This window comes from Chiloscyllium punctatum, chromosome 12, assembly GCF_047496795.1.
Source record: "Chiloscyllium punctatum isolate Juve2018m chromosome 12, sChiPun1.3, whole genome shotgun sequence".
NCBI classification, from domain to species: domain Eukaryota; kingdom Metazoa; phylum Chordata; class Chondrichthyes; order Orectolobiformes; family Hemiscylliidae; genus Chiloscyllium; species Chiloscyllium punctatum.
In genome coordinates, this window is record NC_092750.1 from 31,827,121 (window position 1) to 31,854,609 (window position 27,489).

At 37.8% G+C, this 27,489-nt stretch overlaps 1 protein-coding gene across 3 annotated transcripts in view; it reads right to left on the reverse strand.

Annotated features, from left to right (window-relative positions):
- LOC140483756 (FYVE, RhoGEF and PH domain-containing protein 3-like) overlaps positions 1-27,489 on the reverse strand; it is a 221,266-nt gene that overhangs the window by 39,151 nt on the left and 154,626 nt on the right. For all 3 annotated transcript variants that reach the window (XM_072582280.1, XM_072582278.1, XM_072582279.1), the window contains exons 5-9: positions 17,046-17,135; positions 14,195-14,331; positions 6,342-6,498; positions 3,736-3,874; positions 2,262-2,320 (exon numbers count right to left, since the gene is read on the reverse strand). In XM_072582280.1, the coding sequence (XP_072438381.1) occupies positions 2,262-2,320; positions 3,736-3,874; positions 6,342-6,498; positions 14,195-14,331; positions 17,046-17,135 (582 nt within the window). The remainder of the gene's footprint in view (positions 1-2,261; positions 2,321-3,735; positions 3,875-6,341; positions 6,499-14,194; positions 14,332-17,045; positions 17,136-27,489) is intronic.

Here is a 27,489-nt window from a genome sequence, read left to right on the forward strand (position 1 = left end):
AATAATGGGAATAAAACAAGAAAAGAGAAAAGTGCTGGAAATACTCAGATCAAGCAGCTTCGGTGGAGAGAAAATGAATAGGTTTCAGGTCCAGGACCTTCTACCAGGCCATCAACCCGAAATATTAACCCTGCTTCTTTCTCCATAGATGCTCCCTTTTGAATTGAGTTTTTTTTTTAAATTTCAGATTTCCAGCACACACTGTAGTATGCTTTTCTAAGAGAATGAACAGGAAGTTGTGGCAATGCTTATGCATGGTCAGTGGTATTGTTAGTCATGACAGACGTTCTAGTGCTTGAAAGTCATATCATGCTTTGTTGCACTTCATGTTCTCCTTCCTTTGCCATGGACCATTTGCCACCCCTCCACTCTGCCCTACTCCTTTGCCTCCCCTTCCATTACCACATGCTTTTCTTCACAAAAACAGAAATTGATGAAAAAGCTCAGTCAGTCTGACAGCATCTAGCAGAACTGAGGAAGAGTCACTTGACCAAAATGTTAACACTGATTTCTCTCCATAGATGATGCTAGACCTGCTAAGCTTTTCTAGGAATTTGTTTTTGTTTCCGAGTTACAGCATGCACAGTCCTTTCGGTTTTTTCATACTTTTCCTCTCCCATCCAGATCGTAGTCCATTGCTTAGCTCATTGTGAAGTTACATTGCATGTATAGACTAAATCCCCGACTGTCCCCAACAAACGCACTACAACCTCAAACATTAGCTTTTTCACTTTAAATGATGCAACGCGAGTAGTATGCTATTTCGTACTTTTGATTCTGGCCGATGCTCTGGTTTATATGTGACAGAGACAGGAGAGGAAATAATAAATAGGAAATTGGTTAAACACTACTTCAGGACACCTGCAGAGGGCAATATATACATATAATTAGTCTCCCAAATATTTTTTAAAAGTTAAACAAAGATGTGATTATAAAAATCTAGTTTATGAGGCATTAGCTAACTTGGTATAAGAAATCTCTATTTTATTTTTGCAGTTGTAGACAATGTACCCTCCAATTTCTTTTTGAAGTGTGAAGGCAATTTGCTTCAATACACAGGCCCTTTAATGGTTTTTGTGCACCTGTGATAACATGAAGGGACCAATGTGTGAATGGAAAGTGAGTAGTTGCTGCATGTCTGCATGGCCTGACAACTTAGAGAGAACATTGGCCGGAGGTGTTGTTTCAGAAGAACACAAAGCATATTTTAAAGCTAATAAACCCCCATCACAAATTGTACAACATATGCACACAAAAAAATATAATTTTAGCTTATAAGAAAAAAATAATTCTTCTTATTTCCTTGCACAGAATCCAGAAATTGAAAGTGTGCAACAATTTCTTTCATACTTCAGGTTAATCAAAAAATAATCTTTGTCTCATCAAAATAACCTATAATATTATGGCAAAGTACCTGAAAAGATTAGTGCTTGTTAACCTTCCACAAAATGACTACTACATGAAACTTTATCTACTAGCCCTCAAATTGGTAAGAATATCAGCAACTGTGCTGCAGTGTTAAAGGAAAATAGAGGGTGTGCCAAGTATATGTCCCACAATCAACAGGAAATAGCAATCATTTCCTGGTCTTATATCTGACTATAGTGAGTCATTAATCTGAGAAAGGGAAGGAAGTAAGTCTCTAAAAACTGTAAAGAGACAATTAAAATGTTGTCTGCTAGACAGTTGAGCCTGTGAATTTTGCAGCTAATTGCTTTTTCCACTACCAAAGGGCTGGAGCTCCAGATAATTGTATCTGCATTTTCAGCTTGTGGCAGTGAAATGTGAACTACAATCAAAGGTCCAGATTTTACAGGTTATCAGAATAACAGTCCCAGTCACATAGTTCAATTTCACAGTACAAAAAACATGAAATGCTTATAGATGTGCACAGGAAATGTGATGTCATAGCTTCTTTGCTGCTGAATTTAAGTGTCCACATTGATTACAACAATTAATACATTTCTGCAAAAAGAAAACTACAAACTCAGAAAATACTCCAGTTTAAAGAATGAGGAGAACTGAAAGCAGCTATTATGAAAATTACCTTAAACGGATTTTGTTCTTTATATTAAAAAGACCAAGGTGACAGATTATAAAATGCAAAATATTTTCAATAACAAATCAAATATGGACATATAAAATAGGTTATTTTATTTGCAAAGGATTAATTTCTAATTGGGAACAAAACATTTGGTTGTCAATACAAAGTACAAAATGCAATAAAGGAGGGGTAAAACGCAGCACTGCAATTTTCTCACCATTTTTCGAATTGCCACATTGGAATGGTTGGCCGCTGTTGAAATAAGCTCCAATGATTCTGAAATGTAAAAATTGATATTCAGTCTATAAAATACACAATTTATAAATACTTACAAATATAAACAGCTACATTTTTAAAAACAAAATTACTTAGGCATTTATTTTAAAAAATATAGGGATTGGTTAAGTGAAAATAATGTGGAAGATGAGCAGCGATTGTATTGAATTAAGGAGTTCTCAGGGGCACATGGCTTGTTTCTGCTCTGACTTCATGCACTGTGAAAACTAACTTAAATTTATTTTCATTTCTCCTTCTCATCCAATTAATCTTCCTGAAGGCATTCACTCATTTAATGAACATTAGCCACTCTTGGATAAATCATCCAACTTGCCACTTTAAACATGAGCCTCAGTGGTGAACATTCAAAGACTAATTCACTGTGAAAAGTCTCATATCTGAGCCACTAACAAAGATAAAAATTGTAGGATGACAGACAAAGCAAGAAAAGCTGCAATTAAAAATTAAGTCATCCGGCTCATTGCATCTTTTAATTCATATTTCCCGAATTACATTGACAATTTTACAAGCTCATCCTATTAATAAGGTTTATATACATATTTTCTGAGATTTAGGAAAATATTTGCTTCCATTTTAAGTATTTTGATTATTTTCTGTACCAATTGCTCATTTTCAATCTTTGTCCTCAACATTATTTCTGGATAAACATTAAAAATGATCAGCATACAACATGCGAAAAAGAAATGCAGATCATATCAGGGCAATTGAATCTAAGAAGACAGCTCAAAGAAATACAAAAGAGATTTACATTTTTTCCTCTTTATCCCTTATCCTTCAAGTACTAGGATTTGTGGCCCATCCCTAATTGGTCTTGAACTGAGTGGCTTGCTCGGACATTTCAGAAACCAGTTAAAATTCAACCACATTGTTGTGGATCAGGAGGTCACATGTAGGTGAGGATGACAGATTTTGTTCCCAAAAAGATATCAGTGAACCACGTGTTTTTTAAAAAATGGCTTCCCCATTACAGGAGATGTATTAATTGACTTTAAATTCCACCAGCTGTTGCTGTGGAACTTGAATCTGTGTCCCCAGAGCATGAGCCCTGGCCCTCTGGTTTGCTAGTCCAATGAAATTACCACTATCACACCACTCCCTTAATGAAAAGGAACATTGTCAGCAAGTATTCCAAAGTCAATCCTGTGTACATGCTAAGCACAGTTACCCAACTAAAATTATACTTGTGGTCATTTCTTTAAATCTGTTCATTTTCTACTTTGTGTCACAAGTACTAAAGAACATGTGCTGCCCAGTAGGAAGTCATGGTTATTATGACAGGAATGCTCTTTATATTTGCTGCATGGTTATGTAAAAAAACTTCAGATCTAAATAATGTGCCATTGATATCTGCTGAATAGTCAACTATTTCAATTTGAAAGAGGTTTGTTTCTTACTCTTCGCATCGTTCCTATCCTCAGAATCCTCAGGCAATTTCTTTAAATAATCCTTTAAAAGCATCTCATAACGTGGAATGCGTTGTACTGGTTCCAACATGTGGTGTTGCAATGTCAGATTACCACAAACGTCTTGCTTCTGTTAAATTCATGAAACATATTAATAGATCAAATAAAGCAATCAAATAATACATCCCAAATAAATTAACAGCAGTGACCAGTAACACCAGTGAAGACATATTGAGCATTTTAACCAGTCAGTGGCTGAGGATAAGTATTGCTGTTCATTTCTGAGCCTCTGGTTCAGTGACTAGATTGTCAAAAGCAGCTTTATGTTCACATGTTCACAAATCTTCCTTCCTCCTGGGAACTAAAAGGTAACTATTTCACTCTGCTTCTCTAACAGAGTGAAAGTTGGAATCTTGAGAATCTGTCACCAGCTAAACATGCTGGTTTAGCCAATTGGTTATTCAATTAATCATTTGTTAGTATCAGTAGAGAATATTAACGTTCCATGTGGTCTTCAATATGCCACATTCCATTGTTTAGTAACAAACATGATTCTCCATTAAGCTATGGTATTTAGTTTATTAAATGTTCGGGCCAGACCCAGTGTGATGATGCTGCTCCTTTAACAAGGTTACATTGTCCTTGTTTTTTTCCAAGATGGGTTGTAAAAGGCAGAGGTTCCGATTTGTCTGGGAATGGGCCACCTTTTTTAAAGCTAACAGATACTGCCTAAGGCAATAATCTGGGAAAAGGCTTTCAGCTTTTTTTAAATAAAACAATTGTAAAATGAAAGGTGAGTGACCAGTTCTCCCACTTCAGGGATTTTTGTATTTTGGTTTAATTTTAGCTGGGGACCTAGAGAAACAGCTACTGGAGCAAAAAGAGGTTCCATGCGAATTCTCTCACTGACACCTCTCTTGTAAGACCCTGGGTTTGAATTTACCTTTTTCGCCAAGGCATGTGTTTATGAGGATGTTGAAGGAAATTTGAACAGCATCGTTAAATTGCAATAGAGTCTGCTGGGTTTTCAGATAGGTTAAGTTATTCTATATTTTGTTCTCTTTTCCTCATGTTTTATTCAGCAGTCTGTAAATAAACTCCATTTTGTTTAAAACGGAGCGAGTTAACCAGCTTACATCTGCTTAAAACAATTAGTACAGTTGAGGTCTGGGATACCTTCTTGAAAAGGTTCTGAGGGAGTCTGACCTGGTCCAATAAACCAGTCCAACCTGCTCACTATTTCAAGAATATATCTCCTGACCATTTTTACTTGTTAATCCATATTGCTTGTATTTTCAAAATTGATTTCCCAACTACAAAATTTTCTCTTATAATATCTTAGTTTTTGTTTTGTCAGGGATGGTCATCGCCTGGTATTTCTTAAAGTAAGGGCATTGTATTTATTTCCTTTGCAACATCTTGGTAACTCACCCTATGTTCTTAGCAATTGTTTTTCATGCCCAAGAACTACAGCTATTTTTCTAATCAACCTGTTCAGAGATGTTATTACACACCTTTAGAACAAGTGGGACTTGAACATGCATCTCTTGGTCAAGTGTTAGGAACACTACCACTGTGCCACAAGTGGTACATCGCTTCATAGCCATTCCTCTAGAGGACCTTAATCAGCACTAAAATAATTATGAACTCAATTCAGCCAGTAGCACTTATCAAGGGGTGAAATGTTTGAGTAAAAATTCAATTTCAGAACTTGATGCAGAATTGCATTGTAGCAAACATTCCACTGTGGTACTTGAAGCTTATCATTGTTAGCATCACTATCATTGAATCCCTATAGTGTGGCATCAGGGCATTCAGCCCACCAAGTCCACATCGACCCTGTGAAGAGCATCTCACCCAGATTCACTTGTTAACCTATCCCTGAAACCCTGCATTTCACATGGTTAATACACCTAGCCTGCTCATCTTTGGACTGTGAGAGGAAACCGGAGTATCTGGAGGAAATCCACGCAGGTATGAGTAGAAAGTGCAGATTCCACACAGACAGTTGCCCAAGTCTGAAATTGAACCAGAGTCCCTGGTGCCGTGAGAATTGCGCACATATCCTATGTCAGTCCTCATTTCCATTGAAGCTCAACAACTTACAATTACAAAATTATTAGTTTGTGAATAGCACAGTCTATACACAAAAACAATTACATTTCCCTTGAGCAGGTATATAACCATTTTATAATTATAAAGGCTTTCAATTGCCATTAAATTTGCAATGGAATCATGCCAAGAAAACTAATTACAAAACAATCTATTTAAGCTATAAAAATCTAACTTTATGGAATAATTAAGCTCCATCTGTAACACATGTTATTTCATTCTGGATCTATACTGCATGCATTTAATTTCAATTGATGTGAAATGATAATTGAGAGGGGCATCAGGCTCAACCACATTTGCTGCGCTTTTCCAGCAACACATTTTCAGCTCAACCACATATTGAACAGGTTCAAAATATCATATGCTATGTAAATAGGGTTGAAAAATTGAGAATTGCTTTGTAGATCGCGATCATTCTGCGCTCAAAATGCCATAACTAATTATAGAAGCAAATAGGTATAGTCTTATGTAATTAGGGTTCTCACTTGAATGTCCTGAATGATGGACTTAAATTGGGATGATCGCTGCGTCCAGGAGTTCACCAGGTCCATTGCTCGGTCAAAATTCTTCACATACTCTCCATACATCTTTAGGAAAGGAGCTAGTTTTTGAAGAATATCACCTATTCGAGGATTTTTGTCCCTGCAATGAACAGAATAGCCAAAATTACTGCAGTTTAAGTTGGTTGCATTCTCAAGCCAACTTAACACCTTTGCAGACTTCAAAACAAACCAAACTGTGTCTTTGTGTTCTGTTACACTTTTATAACTTTAGTTGTCAAATTTTGACTAAGTGTTTGTTTAGACATTTCTTAAAAATGGACACATTAAGAAAATGCACCAGTATATCTCGAGCACAAGGCAATACAGTTACTTTTAGACAGCAGTGCTATTCAAAGCAGTTTAACCCCCACTTCTGGTTAGGAATCCATAGCAGTTTTGCATTTATTTTTCTCCATTTTTGAATTATCTACATAACTGCTTATTCTTTCACTACACAAATCCAATGAGCCAGTATTTAAACATCTAGGGCACTCACTCCATCTTGGTCAGGACTGGTCCTCTAGCCTGCACTAAATTTGCTAACAGTGCAATTAGCTCCTGTCCCTGCCCCACTAGATGCACTGCAGTTAAATTCCTACCAATATAATTGTTTCTTCACTGGATGAGTTGAATGAGCAAACTGTGGCACAAGGAGTACAACATGTTGAAATGAAAGATCATTCACATTTGATCGATGGTGCTTGGATTAGAGAACAGTGTTCCCCATTTATGTCGACATCTCTGAGTGCACATAAACATTATCCAAGACAATGGTGGGCCAAGTGGCATGTACATGTGTCTGTATTATTACCTATCATGTGTTGTGTGATAATGAATTTTTAATGTGTGAGCACCACTAAGTATCAATTCCAAAACAAAACAAAAATGAGAATTGCAAAATCCTAAAACTTGTTTTTGCTTGTAGAAATGTATTATAATCAAATACAATGGAATGTAGTCTTAAACATGGTAACCACATATAATTGCCAATTTTATAAATAGTTTTCAAAGTCAGTTGCTTCATTCTTGAGAACTGTGCTTTTTCTACAAAACTGAGAAGTTGGTCCAATAACTCAATGCTTTTTCATGTGTATTTGTAGCCTCCTGAAAATAATCACACAATGTCTAATTTATTGAATGTTTGTAGATGACATTGTGTTGCAAATTAGCAATGGCTGTTTTTTGTGGTTTAAGAGTAAGTCGTCAACATCCATTTTGTTTGTAAAGCTTTCAATCTTTGACACAAAATGTGCTTTGTTAACACTGCTTGGGTCAGCTTTAATTGTATTGTTATACTTAATGAAGAATGCTTTTTCCAAACCTGGATTTTTTTTTTGCGAGTTACATCTTTTTGGTATTAGCATTCCACTCTCATTCTGGTTTAACTTTTTCATCATTCTTTGTCCAACCACACTATTTCCACACATGGAATGAAAATAACAGTGGGCATTTGAATCTGATTTGTATAGTGTAATGTGGTACTTGTTTCATAAGTGTACTAATTTTGGTACTAAAAGTGCACTGGTAGATTCTTGTGAATGTGTTGGTAACTGAACTCCACGATTAAACTAGAAAAAATTTCAGTCTACCTCTAGTGCTAGTGACCAAAAGAGAAAATGCTGGAAAATCTCAGCAGGTCCAGCTTTGACAAAGGGTCAGTTAGACTCGAAACGTCAGCTGTTTTCTCTCCTTACAGATGCTGCCAGATCTGCTGAGATTTTCCAGCATTTTCTCTTTTGGTTTCAGATTCCAGCATCTGCAGTAATTTGCTTTTATCTAGTGCTAGTGATTTTACTTTGGGATTTCACTTGTCTTGTATTTATATCAGCTGGGATCATATTGGATAATTTGACATTTTGATTAGGTTGATGGAAAAACTCTATTTCTATTACTAGCAAGTCCAGTATATGAAGGCACAACCCTAAAATTAAAGCCAGACCATTTAGATGATGTCAGGAAGTACCTTTTAAGCACAGATGCTTGTGGAAGTCTGAAGAACTTTCTCCCCAAAAGATGTCCAAACAATGCCAATTTAACATTTCATAGATGATAAAGTATCCTTACCTCACAAAAATCTAAGGGGTTTATGAGATCAAGAGGACGAACAGGATTAGGAGCCATGCTCGAATTGAATAGCACAATGGACTCAACAGCATGAATAGCCAATGGCTTAATCTTGCTCCTATATTTCTACTGCAGATGCAGCTGGAACCCTGCCTCTGAACTGGCCCCATCAACTTCTATCTATTACCTGGTCAGCTTTGAGATGATTACATCTCGTTTCACCCATGGTCATGACTACTTCCTGAATGGAAGATCGGACTCATGGGCACTATTATTGCATCCTGGGAGAAACAGGTATTGCACAGCATTATGTCTGAGGGAGGCTAAGCTGTTAACTTCTGCCCACCTACCCCCCCCTCGCCGCCATCCCCACTGTTTGTCTGCCTCAGTGGAGTTGGTGGCAGTGGTTTTTGGGTAGGTGATTTTCCATTGGAATATCCCTCATGACAGGCTATTGGTTTCACACCTGACCTCTTGAGGGTTTCTACTGAAGTGGCCTGGTGGATCTTATGACGCTCTGGCAGAATCCTTGGATGAACAGAAGTCGGTTTCCTGGGCGTGCAGTAACAGGCTGCTTTGCTTCTTAAGCAAAATGTGAAGTGAGCAGTTCAAATGGCAGTCTGCAGCAGGCGGATCCAGTCAGCGTCATGGTGTAAGATCTGAGCCATTATTCTATTGAGCTCCAGAGAAGAATAAAACCTAACTAAAATCATGTGGTACATTCAAGAAACAACAAGTGGCTGCTGATGATATGGAATTACAATAAATTATCTACGTATGCTGAGCCAAGGAGACTGTACATCTGCTGCAGAGTGTTAAAATATTGCTCCTTATAAAGAGCTGTTTAAAATACCACTCAAACAGCCCTGAAAGTGACTGGACTAAAAGGTCTACAATTATTGTTGATAAAACGCTTAATTTAATAAAATTTCAACAAAAATCAGTGTTGAAAAGCTATGTTTACTTTGGGTTGTCCACTGTTAAAACAAACGATAAAACCCTTGTAACTTGTGCATTAAATCATCAGTTCCTACAACGAGTCATCATATAATAATGTATATATTTCTTCTACACTGTACAAATAACCCTGGTGCCAATGTTGACATATCTGCCTTCAAAAACAATGAATGTGCAGGCTGTGAAACCTTCAGACTTTCAGGCTCATCAGCCCTAACCACTTAGCATGAAAGAAAAACATGCTATTCCTCATTTAACTTGAATTTTCAATACCAAAGTAATCACTGCATTCCTGTTTTTGGCACATGTACTTAAAATGTCACACATCACCGATGAATCAGCAACGCCTCAAATTACAAACTTGTGCAGCATTTACAAAGCACAAGAATCTATGAGACAAGCATCGGCTAACATGAACTGGCTTCATTACTGTCAAATTCAAATAGTTTAAGAAACATTTTTCCATAGCAATTTATCCAGAAGAGTGCATTGCACCTTACAGTAGAAAAGCTGCTCCATTTTCCATATCACTCAAATACTTTCAATTACAAGTGCATAATAAAAGCAGCAACCATCCTCAGCCAGTAATGAGCACTTCATTCATTTCTTTTAATGAAATCACAAAAGGAAAAAATATTGGTTAAGACATTGGAGCCCTTTTTTTTGAAACAGTGCAATGGGTTTTGAACAAGACCCTGCATGAACAGCATCTTGATTGTTGTATTATCTTAAGGAGGACAAAACAGCATGTATTAGAACACAAGATGTTAGCTTGAACTATATGTTCAATCTTGGTATGCTGCTCAAAAACACAACACCCTGATGAGGGCTTGTTCTCCTTACAGCTGAGGATGTTACAAGGAACTAACAGAGGTATTCAAATGATAGGGGTTTTGATATAGTAAGAAAAGATTGACTATTTCCTGTGTCATAGTGTAGCAACCAGATCTCAATTGTAAATAACTGAGAAGAGGACTAGCAGGAAAATCAAATTTTGTTTTTAAAAAACTTTAGAATATGTGACATGAATTCATGGTAGAAACAGATGCCATTGGAAATTCAGAAAGCAAAAGCTCTTATCTGAAGATAACAAATCTGCAGGGTTAGGAGAAAAATGATGGGGTATGGGGCTAACTTGTACAATTCAAAGAGTTGACACAGGCACACTGAACCAATGATCCTCTCCTGTTCTGGAGTTTTTTCAGATTTTATGATAGCCACCAATTAACCAATGGGCACATGTACTAGGTGAAATATAATAGAGGTAAAAACAATAACTGCAGATGCTGGAAACCAAATACTGGATTAGTGGTGCTGGAAGAGCACAGCAGTTCAGGCAGCATCCAACGAGCAGCGAAATCGACGTTTCGGGCAAAAGCGAAGGGCTTTTGCCCGAAACATCGATTTCGCTGCTCGTTGGATGCTGCCTGAACTGCTGTGCTCTTCCAGCACCACTAATCCAGTAGTAGGTGAAATATAATGTCAACTCCAACATTGAACACACACTTCAAATATTAGAAATATACAAAAACAATTAAAAGAATTTTTGAACCATAAGATAACCTAGCAAATATTAAACACTGCTAAATACTCAAAAGTTACTACCTTAAGAACTGCCCTTTTTATTGTATTTCTGACTTGGCCCTGCAGAACAAATTTCAAGTTGTATCTTTTAATGGGGATTTACTGCTGAACCACAAATACTGCTTGATCCCCAAATAACTTGTTTCCCTATTGTTAATATTGATATATGGCTATGACATTCAATAAGAAATTGCTTTCTTAGCCAAAAGATAAGGCTGAAGCATTATCAACTGCTTTAGCCAGAACTGCGAAGTGCATGATCCAGTTGGTCTCCTCCGGAGGTCCCCACCATCACAGATGCCAGTCTTAAGTCAAGTCAATTCATTCCACCTTCTCTGCAGTTGTAACATTTGTATTCTGCACTCTGTTCTGCTACCCTGCTGCACTTTGTATGGTACAAGCTGCCTGTATAGCACACAAAACACTTGTTGGTGCACGTGATAACAATCAATCAATCTACATGATATCAGAATTGGCAGAAGATAACTTAATACTGCAAAGATTATGGACCCTGACAACACTCCAGTAATATTACAGATGACTAGCTCCAAAACCAATAGCAAAAGTGTACTAGCTACAACAATGGTGTCTACCTGACAATATGGAAAATTGCCCAGGTATATCCCGTTCACAAAAAGCATGACAAATCCAACCCAGCCAACTATCACCCCATCACACTCTCAACCATCAACAATGCTATCAGCAGCACCTACTCACTAACTCCCAGTTTGGGTTCTGCCAGGGCCACTCAGATCCTGATGCCATTACAGCCTTGGTTCAAACATGAACACAAGAGCCAAATTCCAGAGGTGACATGAGAGTGACAGCCCTTGACAAAGGCTGCAATTAACTGAATGTGGTATCAGAAAGCACAAGCAAAACTGGAATCATTAACCAACAGAGTTTTCTCCTGCTTGCCAGAGTCATATCTCAAACAATGAAGACGATTGTGGTTGTTGGAGGTCAGCAAATCAGTTTCAGGACATCTCTGAAGGAACTCCTCAGGGTAGTGTCCGAGACGCACCCATCTTCAGCTACTTCATCAATGACCTTGCCTCCTTCATAAGGGCAATAGTGGGGATGCGCACTGACAATTTCACATTGTATGGCATCAACTGTGACTTATCGGATACAGAAGTGGTCAATGTCTAAGGGCAGCAAGACATGGACAACATCCAAGATGGGGCTGACAAGAGGCAAGTAACAATCACACTAGACAAATGTCAAATAATGACCATCTTCAGAAAGGGAGAATCTAATCATCACCCCTCGACATTCAATGATATTTCCATTGCTGAATCTCTGAATATCAATATTGCTCGGTTACTATTGACCAGAAACTGAACTTTACTAATCATATACACATTGGGACTACAAAGGCAGGTCAGAGGCTTGGATTCCTACTGCAAGTAATTCCCCTGTTAACTCCCCAAAGCCTGTCCACCATCGACAAGACATAAGTCAGGAGTATGATGGAATACTCCCCATTTGCCTGGATGAATGCAACTTCAACAACATTCAAGAGGTTTTACACCATCCAGGAAAAAGCAGCCCATTTGATTTGCACTACATCCACCCATCCTGACTTGGGAAATTCATTCAGTGCCATGGGGCAAAATCTTGGAAGTCATTCCTGAATAGAATTCCAATGTCCTAACACCAAATGGATTGCAGTAGTTCAAGGAGGCCAGAACCACCTTCTCAAAGGCAATGTTGGATGGACAATAAATGCTGGCACATACCCATATCTTATGCATGAGAAATAACAAAAACTTTGATTGCACATAGCCACATAACAGGCTAAAATCAAGTTAAAGAATTTCTCTATTTATTTTTATATCCAGATGGTTGAAATATGTATGAGACAAATACATGAAAGATTTGATTTTGAAATGTACAATACAGAATATTACTTTACACTGTCAATGTTCTTGGAAAAAAATTTGTACATTTAAATAAAAATCAAAGTATGCAATTTGTTGCAAATGTCTTTATTGTGGGTTACAGTAAAAATTAATTGTAGAATTTTGGTAAAATTTGTAGAATTAAAAGTTGTTTATTTTCAATTGATTTTGTATTACCTGTATGTTCTAGTAAATAATGCATGAAATTTTGACCCAGATGAGAGATTTTCTGAAGAAAACCCGGAGGTTATTATGGAGAGTGGAGCTACATTTTAATTGAAGACTGGTGGCTTTTCATTTAAATTTGGAGAGAAGAAAGCTGATCCACGGCGAAAGACAACAAATTTGCTGTGTTTAGTCAAATAACATGATTCTGTATGTTCAGTGCCAAAAGAGGGATTCTAGAGAATTGGGTAACACCACGTAACTCTAAAGAAAGAAGTGCAGCTATAGAACAGATACCAAGGGATTGTCTGTGCACATGTGCATTGTGGCCTGATTGCCTGCATTTGGATGTGGATGTTACATCAGTTAGGATGAAAATGAACTGTCTTCCAAATTGCAAACAAGGTTATAAGCCGATAAGAGTGAAATTGATGAAGCTAAAGTTAACAGAAGTCTCAGGATGAAAAACAAATTTAAAATCAATAAGAAGACAAATGTATTCATGTTGAAATCGTAATTCTTCAGAATTCTCTCTCTCTCCAGATGGCTGTGAAAGCTCATGAGCATGTACAAGACAGCAAAAGATAGATTTATGGAGATTAATGACATCAAGGGGAATGGAAGTAGTGTGGGAAAGTCGCACTGAGGGAGATGAGCATGGTCTAACAGAATGGTCCGCTCAAATTGCATAATTTGAAATAAAAGATTAAACTGTGCTAAATCTGATTGAAACTTATGCTGTTTGGAAATGTCATCTGACTTGCTCAGTGTATCTATTCCACCATTACAGCTTGTGTTTGCTTTGTTCAAGTTTGTGTAGTAAAGAGACTTCAGGTGTTTCAATTCAATCCTGAAGTCTTGCTGCTTATTTTCTTACCCTTGGCTCTTCCACACATTATGTTCTTTAAATAATTATCATCCATCAATCCAGATCCTAAGATCTATCTGGTTCATCCAGTATTCACATATTTAAATCTTTCAACAGTTAATTTTGCTTCACACACTCAAAAGTTGAACATAAAAATTATGCATTTGAAATTAATTGCAAGCAGCAGGCTCTGTTTTCCCCAACTTGGTCATGGTTTGGATTTCTCACATATGTAGTTAATTTCCTTTACTCACCATTCTTCTGTAATTCTTGTCTTTAATCCTGGTAATAGAAATTGGCCATGAAAACGATAGATTGAGGATATGTTTGAGAATATCCCAGTAATCACATCTTGTGGAATGCCAGCTTCACTTAACTTTGTGCAAAAGACCTAAATAAATAAGTTACAACAGCTGGTGTAATGATATGCATGGACTGGAAGAGATGAAAATGTTTTGTTTTATGTGACAGAGAATGGTTTACAAATTGTGATACAAAACACTGAAGCAAATTTTATCTGAAAAGCTATTATTTCTGTTGCGACAAAAAAAATTTCTAAAGTTACTCAAGTGATACCTTAGCAAATGCCTTGGGAAAACTTTTGATAAACTATTGATTTTATTTAAAAATTTCCTTGCCATTTTAGGCCTACAGCAGACATATGGAGTTTGCTTTAATCACAGACACTAACCATCCATCTTCATTGAATTTGGAAGGATGACACATCTTAAAAGACGCAAGAGCATGCTGACATACCATAATAATTAAAGACATGTGTATATGTCACCAGTATTAAATTCACAGCCAATTTTACAAACACAATGACTACACACTTGTATCTATAAACATTGAACTTATGAACATCATGACATCTTTGAGACTGAATCTTCAATAATGTTTCAAGTATTGTTAACATTTTTAACACAAAAATGCAAACAAATCTTTACATCGGTGATAATTTTAACAATGGAGACATATTTTTTGTTCACTACTTACAGCAATTACATATGCTAATATCCATACTTTTTAAAACACTAGAAATAGTTGACAAGAAAATATAGAACATAGAAGAATACAGCGCAGTACAGGCCCTTCGGCCCTCGATGTTGCGCCGATCAAAGCCCACCTAACCTACACTAACCCACTATCCTCCATATACCTATCCAATGCCCGCTTAAATACCCATAAAGAGGGAGAGTCCACCACTGCTACTGGCAGGGCATTCCATGAACTTACGACTCGCTGAGTGAAGAACCTACCCCTAACATCAGTCCTATATCTACCCCCCCTTAATTTAAAGTTATGCCCCCTTGTAATAGCTGAAAAAAGGTTCTCACTGTCAACCCTATCTAACCCCCTAATCATCTTGTACACCTCTATCAAGTCACCCCTAAACCTTCTTTTCTCCAATGAAAACAACCCCAAGTGCCTCAGCCTTTAAATTAAAGGGGATTAAATGATTGACAGGGTGGAAGGACAAGTTAAGTCACAATAGAGAGAAGCAGATCTAATGCCTTTTGTTTGTTCATCAATTTGCTGGAGACCCATTCAATTTTCCAGGAGACTTGAGAGAAGAGTTAATGTTAAAATCAACACCCTACACCCTCCTCGAAACACATACACAAAAATGTGTTTGAGCTCTCAAGCGATTTTTAACTTCCAACTTCATATTAAGTGTTGGCAGGACCAGCTGGCGAATTACACATTTGGTTTGTAGTGACATGGGAGGACAGGGTAAATCATCAAAATGGAGTGCATTGCATAGACAACCAAATTCCTCAGATTAATAATATCTTGTAGCAACTTTCCATCTGATCACAGGAACATGCATTTTTCATTGAGACTGCTGAACAGATTTTAACAAGTTAAATGAATGTTATTTCCATTTATTAACTGCGGAAACCTGATGACATCACACAGTTAAAGCAAAAATGAAACAAAGACTTTCAGATGCTTAAGATCTATAACAAAAACAAAAATTCCTGGAGAAACTCAGCAGGTCTAGCAGCATTTGTGGACAGAAAGTAGAGTTAACATTTCAAGTTCAGTTCTTTGTTCTGAAAAAGGGTGACTGGACTCAACAGAAATAAAACATTATTTTTAATTTGTTATGCTGATTAGCTTCACAGGCAAGTGACGGTTTCTAGAACTGATTGTGGAATACTCTAGTGCTCTCCACATTTGTAAAAGATAGTCTGCAAAGATAAGAAATGGAATTGAAAAATGTGTTTCAATATTAACAGGTTAATTTAGTACTTTAGGCTGAAAGAAATAGATTGAATAAACAATACTTCATATTCATGATCTCCTGAATGGTTTTGATTGTTTGAGAAGGTCAGAGAGAAAGTTTCCACTGTATTTTTTTTGCCCCTAGGTTGTAAAAACAGACTTTGTTATAAAGCCTCTCCCAGGGGATTAAATGATTGACAGGGTGGAAGGACAAGTTAAGTCACAATAGAGAGAAGCAGATCTAATGCCTTTTGTTTGTTCATCAATTTGCTGGAGACCCATTCAATTTTCCAGGAGACTTGAGAGAAGAGTTAATGTTAATTTTTGCATGCATGTGGACACGTCGGCATTGGCAACAACCATCAGTTTATTCTTTATCAATAGTAAATAATTTAGGAAATTCTGCAAAGCATATTATTTTAAAATATTGATTTATGCAGAGTTATAAGATTAGAAGCCTAAATGTGAGTCACAACCATAATATGTTGAACATTAACTTAATTTTATCAGTTTAATTCAATTCTGTATTCTCATGAATGCCACAATTATAAAGTTATAAGAATTGGACTTGAGTTTGAAATACTCCATTAACAAAATATTAACTTTGCTGCAAAAGCTCAATGTTGAACTTTCAAGTAATTTCTGTCTGGGACTCTACATCTCTGGTAACTTCAGAGCAACTTTCTCTGCTTTATAGAAGTATGTACCTACCTTTGGTCCTCCCACCTATTTGTGGTGTATCCTTATAGTGTTAAAAATCCATTTGAAATTCAGGTAACAAGTTTCAATAAATCGTTATACTATCTCAGTCAACAAACAAGTATTTTAAAATCTATTTTAAACGACAAGTGGAATCTGGATAATACTTTGCATTACCTGATCCAGAAGATGAAGCCTTTTCACATAGGCCTCTTCAGTGATAAGGAGCTCATTTGCAATATTGTACAACTTCTGTGGCTCTGTGCACTAAAAAGAAATAATTATCAAGTTTACAATTCTAATTTGTAAGAAATATTTTGATTACCGCAGTCATTAAGTGAAATATACGAGAACGACAGGTTTGGAAAATTAAAACCATTGCACCATTTTACTGAACAGAACTCAGAATAGTGAAAAATCATCAGCTTTAATATCAAGAATGCATTATAGTTGGTAACTTTCTTCCCAATTAGGATTATTTTAGTATTCATTGAAGATTATGTCAAAGGTAATGGATGGCAACAGTTAATGCTTTTGATATGAAGAGGAAATTAATAAGGTAAAGAGCAAAACTGAACTCAAGCATTCATTTTTTTCTATCGAAAAAAAAACACAAACCTCAAACACTCAAACAGTGTTCACTCCTCTTTTCACTCCTTGTCCCATGCCCCCAATTTCTGCTTTACTTTGTTCCATGAGCTAATTACAATCCCAATATATCCCAACGATCAGCCTGTCCCTTAAACTAGTCAAAGCTCTGTCCCTTTCAACTGCCACACACATATTTCACCTCTATTACTTGCACAAACATGTCTCCTGCATGACAATTTACTTCCAGGATTCCTGCCAGTTCCAACTCTATAGTTATGCTTCTGGGTCAATGCCTCTGCAGATTTTAAGGTCAAAATGGCTGCAGATGTCTTTCACATCCTATCAGGAATAAGGCAAAAAATAACCCACTTAAACACAAGTCTGTTAGCATGAAATTATGTATCTGGGAGATTTGAAAGTTTTTTTATTGCCATGTTGTCCTATATTATGTCATCACGCCTAAATGATACTGGTAAACAAAATAAAGAATAATTCTCCAAATGGTGTGAGTTGAGCAAAAGTCTTACATATTTTAGATAATTCAGACTACAACAAAATAAACTACAATTGTAATCATGAGCTATCATTTCTTTCCTCGTGCAAACTGATTATTAAGCAAGCAGGACATTTTGTGACACTGTTGGCTTCACAATGATAAAGACAACATCATAGTTATGTAGTGGCTTCACATTTTAATTCTTCTTTGAAAACTTGAGTTTGAAAGATTATGGAGATGCCTCGATTTGTTTTAAAAACTTATGTCATTGAGAAACCATTGGACCCTTTTCTTCATATAAAAGTTTATTGGAAATCATGCAACCAAGCTTCATTGATGGTTGCTTGAACACACTTCAGGAAAAATACTTGACGGTTTAATGACTGTCCTGTTTGACCAGTGTCTGGAGGTTTGCATCTTCTGTTTTGGAGTTAGTTGGGAAAGAGCATGTGAGGAACAAGCTTCCCAGCTTCAGTCTCCTGCTTCTACAGCACCTTGTTGTGAATCTGGTGTGAAACATTCTTGATCTTTTAGCAGCCTGTGACTGAAAGAACTTCTCAGTACTGTATTTCCTAAGCAAGCTTTGTCTGTCAAGACCAGAGTGGTAACCGAAGAGTAAACCACCCAGACCCATTTCTCTCTGACTAATGCACCTAACACTATGGGCAACTTAGCTGGACCAATTCACCTAACCTGCACATATATTTGGACTGTGGGAGGAAACTGGAGCACCCAGAGGAAACCCACACAGACATGGGGAGAACATGCAAACTCCACACAGACAGTCACCCAAGGCTGTATTTGAACTCAGGTCCCTGGTGCTGTGAGGCAGCAGTGCTAACCATTGAGCCACCACTCATTCATTTAAACTCCAAGAAGCGCAGGCCCAATCTGTTAAATATTACATCAGAAGCCATCAACTAATGAATCAGCTTGTGAAAGGTCTCTGAATGCTATATTTGCATTGGTAGCAATTAAGTAAAGAGAACAGGTCAGGTCTCACCAGCACTCTGTACAATTAGAGCAAGACGTTCTTACTTGTATACTCTTTGCAGTAAAAGGCCAATGTTCCAGTTGTCTTTCTAACTCTTTCCTATACGTATGCTCACTTTGTGATGCACATACAATACCGAAGTGCTTCTGTACTGCAATAGCCTACAGTCTCTCTCCATTTGTATAATATTTCGCTTTCCTGTTTTTCCCTCACGTGGGCAACATTTCCCCACATTATACTCCATCTGCCATTTACTTGTGCACTTGACCTATCTGCATCCCTTTACAGACTTTAGACTTTACAGAAGTAGCGACCATAATATGGTAGAGTTCAGTCTGGTGTTTGAAAGGGAGAAGGCAAAATCGGATGTAATGGTGTTACAGTTGAATAAAGGTAATTATGAGGGCATGAGAGAGGAACTGACTAAAATAGACTGGAAGCAGAGGCTAACCGGGAAGACAGTAGAGCAAAAATGGCAGGAGTTTGTAGGTATAATTGAGGACACTGTACAGAGGGTCATTCCCAAGAAAAGATAGATTAACCGGGGAGGGATTAGACAACCTTGGCTGACAAAGGAAGTCAGGAAATGTATTAAAGAAAAAGAGAGATCCTATAAAGTGGCTAAGAACAGTGGGAAATCAGAAGATTGGGAAGGATACAAAAGCAAACAGAGAATAATAAAGAGTGTAATAAGAAATGAGAGGATCAAATATGAAGGTAGGCTAGCCAGTAATATTAGAAATAATAGTAAAAGTTTCTTTCAGTACATAAGAAACAAACGACAGGCAAAAGTAGACATTGGGCCACTTCAAACTGATGCAAGAAGCCTAGTGATGGGAGATAAGGAAATAGCAGGAGAACTTAACAAGTACTTTGCATCAGTTTTCACAGTGGAAGACATGAGTAATATCCCAAAAATTAAAGGGTGTCACGGGGCTGAGTTGAGTATGGTTGCCATTACAAAAGAGATAGTGCTAGAAAAGTTAAAAAGTCTTAAAATTGATAAATCTCCTGGCCCCGATGGGATACACCCTAGAGTTCTGAGAGAGGTTGCTGAGGAAATAGCAGAGGCATTGGTTGAGATCTTTCAAGAGTCACTGGAGTCAGGAAAGGTCCCAGATGATTGGAAGATGGCTGTTGTAACCCCCTTGTTCAAGAAAGGATCAAGGCAAAAAATGGAAAATTATAGGCCAATCAGCTTAACCTCGGTTGTTGGTAAAATTCTAGAATCCATCATTAAGGATGAGGTTTCTAAATTCTTGGAAGAGCAGAGTCTGATTAGAACAAGTCAACATGGATTTAGTAAAGGGAGGTCATGCCTGACAAACCTGTTGGAATTTTTTGAAGAGGTAACAAGTAGGTTAGACCAGGGAAACCCAGTGGATGTGGTCTATCTAGACTTTCAAAAGGCCTTTGATAAGGTGCCACACGGGAGGCTGCTGAGCAAGGTGAGGACCCATGGTGTTAGAGGGGAGCTGCTGGGATGGATTGAGGATTGGCTGTCTAACAGAAGGCAGAGAGTTGGGATAAAAAGTTCTTTTCCGGAATGGCAGCCAGTGACGAGCAGTGTCCCGCAGGGTTCGGTGCTGGGGCCACAGCTGTTCACATTATATATTAATGATTTGGATGAGGGAACCGGGGGCATTCTAGCGAAGTTTGCCGATGATACGAAGTTAGGTGGACAGGCAGGTAGTACTGAGGAAGTGGGGAGGCTACAGAAGGATCTAGACAGGTTGGGAGAGTGGTCCAGGAAATGGCTGATGGAATTTAACGTGAGCAAGTGCGAGGTCTTGCACTTTGGCAAAAAGAATAAAAGCATGGACTACTTTCTAAATGGTGAGAAAATTAATAAAGCCAAAGCACAAAGGGATCTGGGAGTGCTAGTCGAGGATTCTCTAAAGGTAAACATGCAGGCTGAGTCCGTGATTAAGAAAGCGAATGCAATGTTGTCTCTTATCTCAAGAGGGTTGGAATATAAAAGCAGAGATGTACTACTAAGACTTTATAAAGCTCTGGTTAGGCCCCATTTGGAGTACTGTGTCCAGTTTTGGTCCCCACACCTCAGGAAGGACATACTGGCACTGGAACGTGTCCAGCGGAGATTCACACGGATGATCCCTGGAATGACAGGTCTAGCATATGAGGAACGGCTGAGGATACTGGGATTGTATTCGTTGGAGTTTAGAAGATTAAGGGGAGACTTAATAGAGACGTACAAAATAATACATGGCTTGGAAAAGGTGGATGCTAGGAAATTGTTTCTGTTAGACGAGGAGACTAGGACCCGTGGACACAGCCTTAGAATTAGAGGGGGTCATTTCAGAACAGAAATTCAGAGACATTTCTTCAGCCAGAGAGTGGTGGGCCTGTGGAATTCATTGCCACGAAGTGCAGTGGAAGCCGGGACGCTAAATGTCTTCAAGGCAGAGATTGATAGATTCTTGTTGTCTAGAGGAATTAAGGGCTACGGGGAGAACGCTGGTAAGTGGAGCTGAAATGCGCATCAGCCATGATTGAATGGCGGAGTGGACTCGATGGGCCGAATGGCCTTACTTCCACTCCTATGTCTTATGGTCTTAAGGACTCTTTGCATCCTCTTTACATCATCTTACTTTCTTGCCTATTTTTGGATCAGCAGCAAATTTGGCAAATGTGCACTCAATCTCTGTTTATATTGACTAGAATTAATTGACTCCTGAGACACCCCAATTTGCAATGTATCAACCTGAAAATGATCCATTTATCTTCACTCACTGTTTCCTGTCAGCCAATCATCCATCCATATCACCCATGACATCATGAGCTCTTAACTTCTGCAGTAAATATTTATGTGGCACATTACTGAATGCATTTTAAAAATCTAAATACACCACGATTACACAGTTCTTTTTGTCTACCCTGCTTTTTACATTTTTAAATAACTCCAATAAATATGCCAGAAATTACTTCCCTTTCAAGAACCATTTTGACATGATCTCCCTGTTTTATGATTGTTAAAGCATTGTAACAGGGAGATTTAGACAATGTCATTTGCCAATGACAAATGGCACCTTAAACTGACCTATAGCTTGTTAATATAGCAAGGTAAGTGATTGGAGTTAACTAATTAATATAATAACTGGATATAAAGGTAGAACAAGTGTGACTGCTGTGTGGGAAGAACTGTAAGACCAAGTCATTAATAACCATCACAAAGAAAAGATTGTGTCTTGCCAATTAGTTTGGATCTAAGTTGACATGATTTACTGTCTGCCACCATTCTTGAATAGTGACATTATATTGCTAGTTTTCCAATCCCCTTGGTCCAAAATCTTGCATATTTCGGAAGATTACAACAACTATATTGTCCACTTCTGCACCCACTTCCCTAAAGACCCTAGAATGCAGATATAGATGACGGTTTCGTGTGTGTTGCCTGGCTTGGTCAGTCTGGGGCTGCATTGCTGCTTTCAAGCTTAGGTCTGTCATTTTTTAAAGCTGAATCCACTTATCACTACCCTACCTCCTCTGAACCATTTATGGCCTTAACAACTTTGTTCTCTGCTTTTTTGCTACTCTCATCACTATAAGCTACTTCACTGTTGCTCCATCTCTTGGGTTGCTACCAGGAAGCCCCCACTTCTCCATGCCAGCTAAATAATTTTCAGGCTACTAAAATCCTAATCATCCCTCTCCCTAAGGTAGCTTAGGACCAGGTTTCCTCAATCAATATCAAATAAGCATTCAGTCTTTGCTGAGAATTTCTTTCTTCACTGATATTAGACTAGAAAATTTGGATTTAGAAAGAGTGCTCTTTCAGTGTTACACTCAACTACGATTTCCTCCACAGTGGGGAGATGAAATGAGGATTGGGCGACTGCTTTGGAGAAACCTATATTCTAGCTGCAAAAATGATCAAGTTTCTGGTTGCCTGCCACTTTAACACCACCACATTTTCCGGCCAATGTTAGTCTCAGGCCTGCTCCAGCAAGGTTCAGTGCCAGCTAGAAGAACAGCATCTCTTTTTCCATTTAGAGACCCTGCAGACTTTAGAATTCAATGTTAAGTTCATTAAGGTTAGAGCCTATACACCTTCATCCTTGTCCTTTATCCATGCCCACTCCACAGGCCTCAGCATCAAATGGGCTGTTTTCATCAGAACCAACTCGTTTTCACTCACTAAAGGTCCCCATTAGCAGCTTTTCATTCTCCCTGGCTTGTCATTATCCATTTATTTGTCTGCCCAACTGCTGTTCTCTCTCTGGACTTTGTCTTCATATACTGTTAACTCCCTTCTCCTGCTCACCCTGTCCTCAGCATAAATACCACAATTTTTAAGTTACAAATCAGTTCTGAAGGAGGATCACTGGACCCAAACTGTTTCCTCTGCTTTCTCTTCACAGATGTTGCCAAACCTGCTGCATTAGTTCAGGTGTTTGTTATTGGTTTCAGATTTCCAGCATCAGTACTTCTTTGTTTTTATATTGAGCAATCAATAGATAATTGGTTTCAGGAACTGGCTTCTTCAGCAAGTCCTTCATAAACATACAGGAGGCGACAATGGAGCAGCTGAATCAAGAGCTTCAAAAAAATCTAGATTGTCACAAAGATTGTCTTTCAAAATTCAGACTGTGATCAGTGACTCCAGCCCAAAACATTTGTTCAATTAACAAGCCTCTCACATTTTGTGGGGACAAACCAGGAAGCAACCTGTAATTTTGAGGCTCAGAATTATTTGTGCACTGTCTGCTGTAAGCTTGTATACAATATCAGGTGGAAAAAGAAGGGGATCAAAGTGATGGATAACTTCTTTAATTATTTGTCTTTGCTCAGTTCCAGATGTTACAAAATTTGGTGCAGTGATAACTGAAAAACTATCTTATCAAACATCAATCCACCAACTCTAACATCATAGAATGACATTTCAAGCTTTATTTGCAGTACTGAATACAACATCTGCACAGATTGAGTTATAAAATTTAATTGAGAATACATGAGAAATTCAAGGTTGCATTGTTGTAGTTATTATGCTCGATACTGTCATTGGTTTTAAACAGCAAAATGGAAAGTACAATGAGCCAAACAGATACAATGGCTTTAAAGCAACCTCAAATTATGCAGTCACACTAAAAAAAAATCAAAGTCAAAAGTCTGTCCACAATTCTGAAACTATAAATTCATAGTTTTATCAATTAAAATGGATCTTATAATAATGCTTTGTGTCTGCTGTGTTCTTTGAAGTTTGTCACCATTTACAAGTCTCGTGGGTATTGAATACACCAGTGTATTTTTAAATGTCAGTGGTAAAACACAGAAGTACTTTGCAAGCAGTGTTGCACTTCATCTTTTTAATGTGAACTGTTAAATTTTAATTTAAATGGATAGAGTTTATCATTAGTCTCGATTTGTGGTCCATTCATATGGTTGGTCCTTGACTTCATTTACTAAACTGCGGTACATTGGATCAACAAATTAAAAAGGTATCACAAGCCCAAATGCCTTGTTTCCCCATCTGAATGATGAATCAACACAAAAGCCTACTGTTTTGCTCTGAAAGGGCTGCCCCAATAGTCCAGTACTGTTTTACAAGTGAGAGCCAAGATACTAAATGGCAACATTTCTTCAATTTTAGGAGCACACCACCTGTTTACACAATTCTCACTTGATGTCCACAGATATGTGCACTTTCCAGCAGAGATTGAATAATGTTAGTGACAGGGCTTTGAGGCCAATTTACAATATCTCTAATGTGGCTTCAGGCAAAAACAGTTAAGTCAGTACATACTAGGAATCAAACCAGGTGTCTATAACTGGTCAGTTCTATGCTGGATGGTTCCATCAGCAATCCCTTATTTCAAAACAGCAGACCCTAATTTCAAATCAACCCCTTCAGAGGAAACATCTTTTCCACATCCACCCAATGAAGCTCCCTCAGACCTTACATTCTCGTTGCCTCTTAAATCATCTAAGCTCCATTGGATACAGACATGATCTATAAAACTTTTTATAAGACAAAAGGCTTAGAGGCGATATCACCAGATATAATCCAGATACTCGGCTAATGTTCTGGGGTCCTGGGTTCAAATCCCACTACGGCAGATGGTGGAATTTGAATTCAATTTTTAAAAATCTGATTTTAAGAATCTACTGATAACCATGAACATTGTCAATTGTCAGTAACGCCTATCTGGCTCACTAATGTTTTCAGGGGGAGGGAATCTGCCATCCTCACGTGGCCTGACCTGCAAGTAACTCCAGAACCACAACTGTGTGGTCGGCTCTCAGCTGCCCTCTGAAATGGCCTAGCACGCCACCCAGATAATGCAAAACTAGGAAGAAGGGCAAGCTGTGCTGATGGCATGGGGAACCCACATAAGGGAAATGGATAGGTTGAACAGTGAACAAAAACTTTAAATTTTAATGTACAAAAATGTGAAGGCATACATTTGATAGCAAGAATAAAAGAGGCAGATTATTATTTAAATGGTGAGACTCCAAACAAAATAAAATGCAGCAGAGAATGATTTGGGTGTTCTTATGCATGAAACACAAAAAGGTAGCAGGCAGGTGTAGGAGTTGAGGGCTAAGGAAGAACAGCCACGTTTTTATTTAGTCAGAGCATACTTGACAGGTTGAATGGCCTCCTTCAGTTCCAACTTCTTATGTTGGACTTTTTTCTATAAACCAAATGCCAATCAGAAGCTGCATACATGCTCAGCGCTTTATCACAAAAGGTCTATTTCAATTACTTTGCTTGCATGGCTTACATGGAATCAATAAATGCCAAAGTGCTATCGTACAAGTGGAAAGACATGAGTTTCCAGGTTAATCCAGATTTGATATTTCAACTTAGTGCCAAAACAATACTGTATTGTGCAAGGTGATATCGTTCAAATAAAACGTTTAACTAAGGTAACTGCTTTCCATGAAAATCAAGAGCATAACAAACAAAGATACAAATTTGTAAAAGTCTACTTTTATATTTGCATTGAAACACAATTTATTATTTATTATGTGTTTCAAATTTCAGGCCTGTGCTAGAATATTCACTTTATGTAGTATTGCTTTTTCCAGTCATGCTCCTCTTAACACAGTCATTAGTAGATGCTCAAGACTGTTATGGATAGATTACCAGAAAATAGATTTCAGCACATTTTTCATATTCCTTTGAATATTTATAATTCAGTGGCTATGATCTCTGTTTCCCTTCCTCCAATCAAAATTCATCAGACAAACTGCATGTTAAATGTGCTCTTTCTAGGTTGTGCTTGTTTCACATCACTCTGTACTTCCAATGTTGGAAAGAAGACTGAATCTGGATTTTAGAAGACTGAAAACAGATATCAAAGCCATGTTTCTTCTTGGTACATTGCAAGATGATTGCACTCAGTGTAGCCTGAGATATCAGATTCAATTGTGCAACTGACCTCAGCACCTTGGAGATGGATAGGAAAAGAAATCAGCCAAGGCTTTCCACCTTTCTTGCTCCAGTGACGTCTACAGTAAACTGTGTAACTCTGATGATTTATTTTTTGATGAGAACATGACCAGGCTTTGTTGTGATATCTTGTGACAATGTTGTTTTTTTTATTAAGTTACTTCAAGGATACAGGTGCCCTTGGCTAGGACAGAATTTATACTTCAGAGGGCAGTTAAGAGAAACTGATGGATCTGGAGTCACATGTTGGCTAGATCTAGGGGATGAGTGAAACAGATGGGTTTTCCCAACAATGATCACTAAACATTGGGCTAGCCTTTAATTGCAGATATTTTATTGAATTCAAATTTCACTATATACATCAGCAAGATTTCAACAACTACGCCCCACAATATTAACTTGGGGTTCTAGATTGTACGTCCAGTGTTACTACCATTGTGTCACTGCCTCCCTTTAGGCTATCTGGTTTACATGCAAAGATGAGAAGCATAGTACAAAAGAACAGTAAATAGAAGATCACTAAAGGGAAAACAGCACTTTCTCATGGAAGATATGAAATTTGGCGGATGTGGATGTAGATGGTTTGCTTGCTAAAAAGCATAGAGTTCAGATAGGCAACTAACTCATCAATATACAACTATAGTAACTGAAGCTAGCTCAGATGGGAAACAGAACATTTCACAAGTAACTGGGCCTTCAGCAACAAATGGGAAATGACAAAACTTTGTACTTGAAGCTCACTAATGATGACATTAAGCAGGGTTACACCCAAAACAGTGACTTCTCCACATCCTGATGCTGCCTGGCTTGCTGTGTTCTTCCAGCCTCCCGCCGGTCTAATAAACTAATGGCAGAAACATTGCTTGAATTTGATGAAGATGTAAGATGTCAATAATGTGTTTCTGGTCTCTGGATTACACTAAAAGTTGCAGTGGCCAACGTCCCACTTCCATTCAGAATGTCTTTGTCAATTATCTGCCTAGCCTTAGACTGAAGACCAAAATAAATCTGACTAAAAGCCATCATTAACAAAAACATTTCCAGCAGGTAATGGTCAGCAATACCAATAGTAACAAACAGAAATGATTCAAATGAGTCTGGAGATCTTTAGAAAAGAGAATAT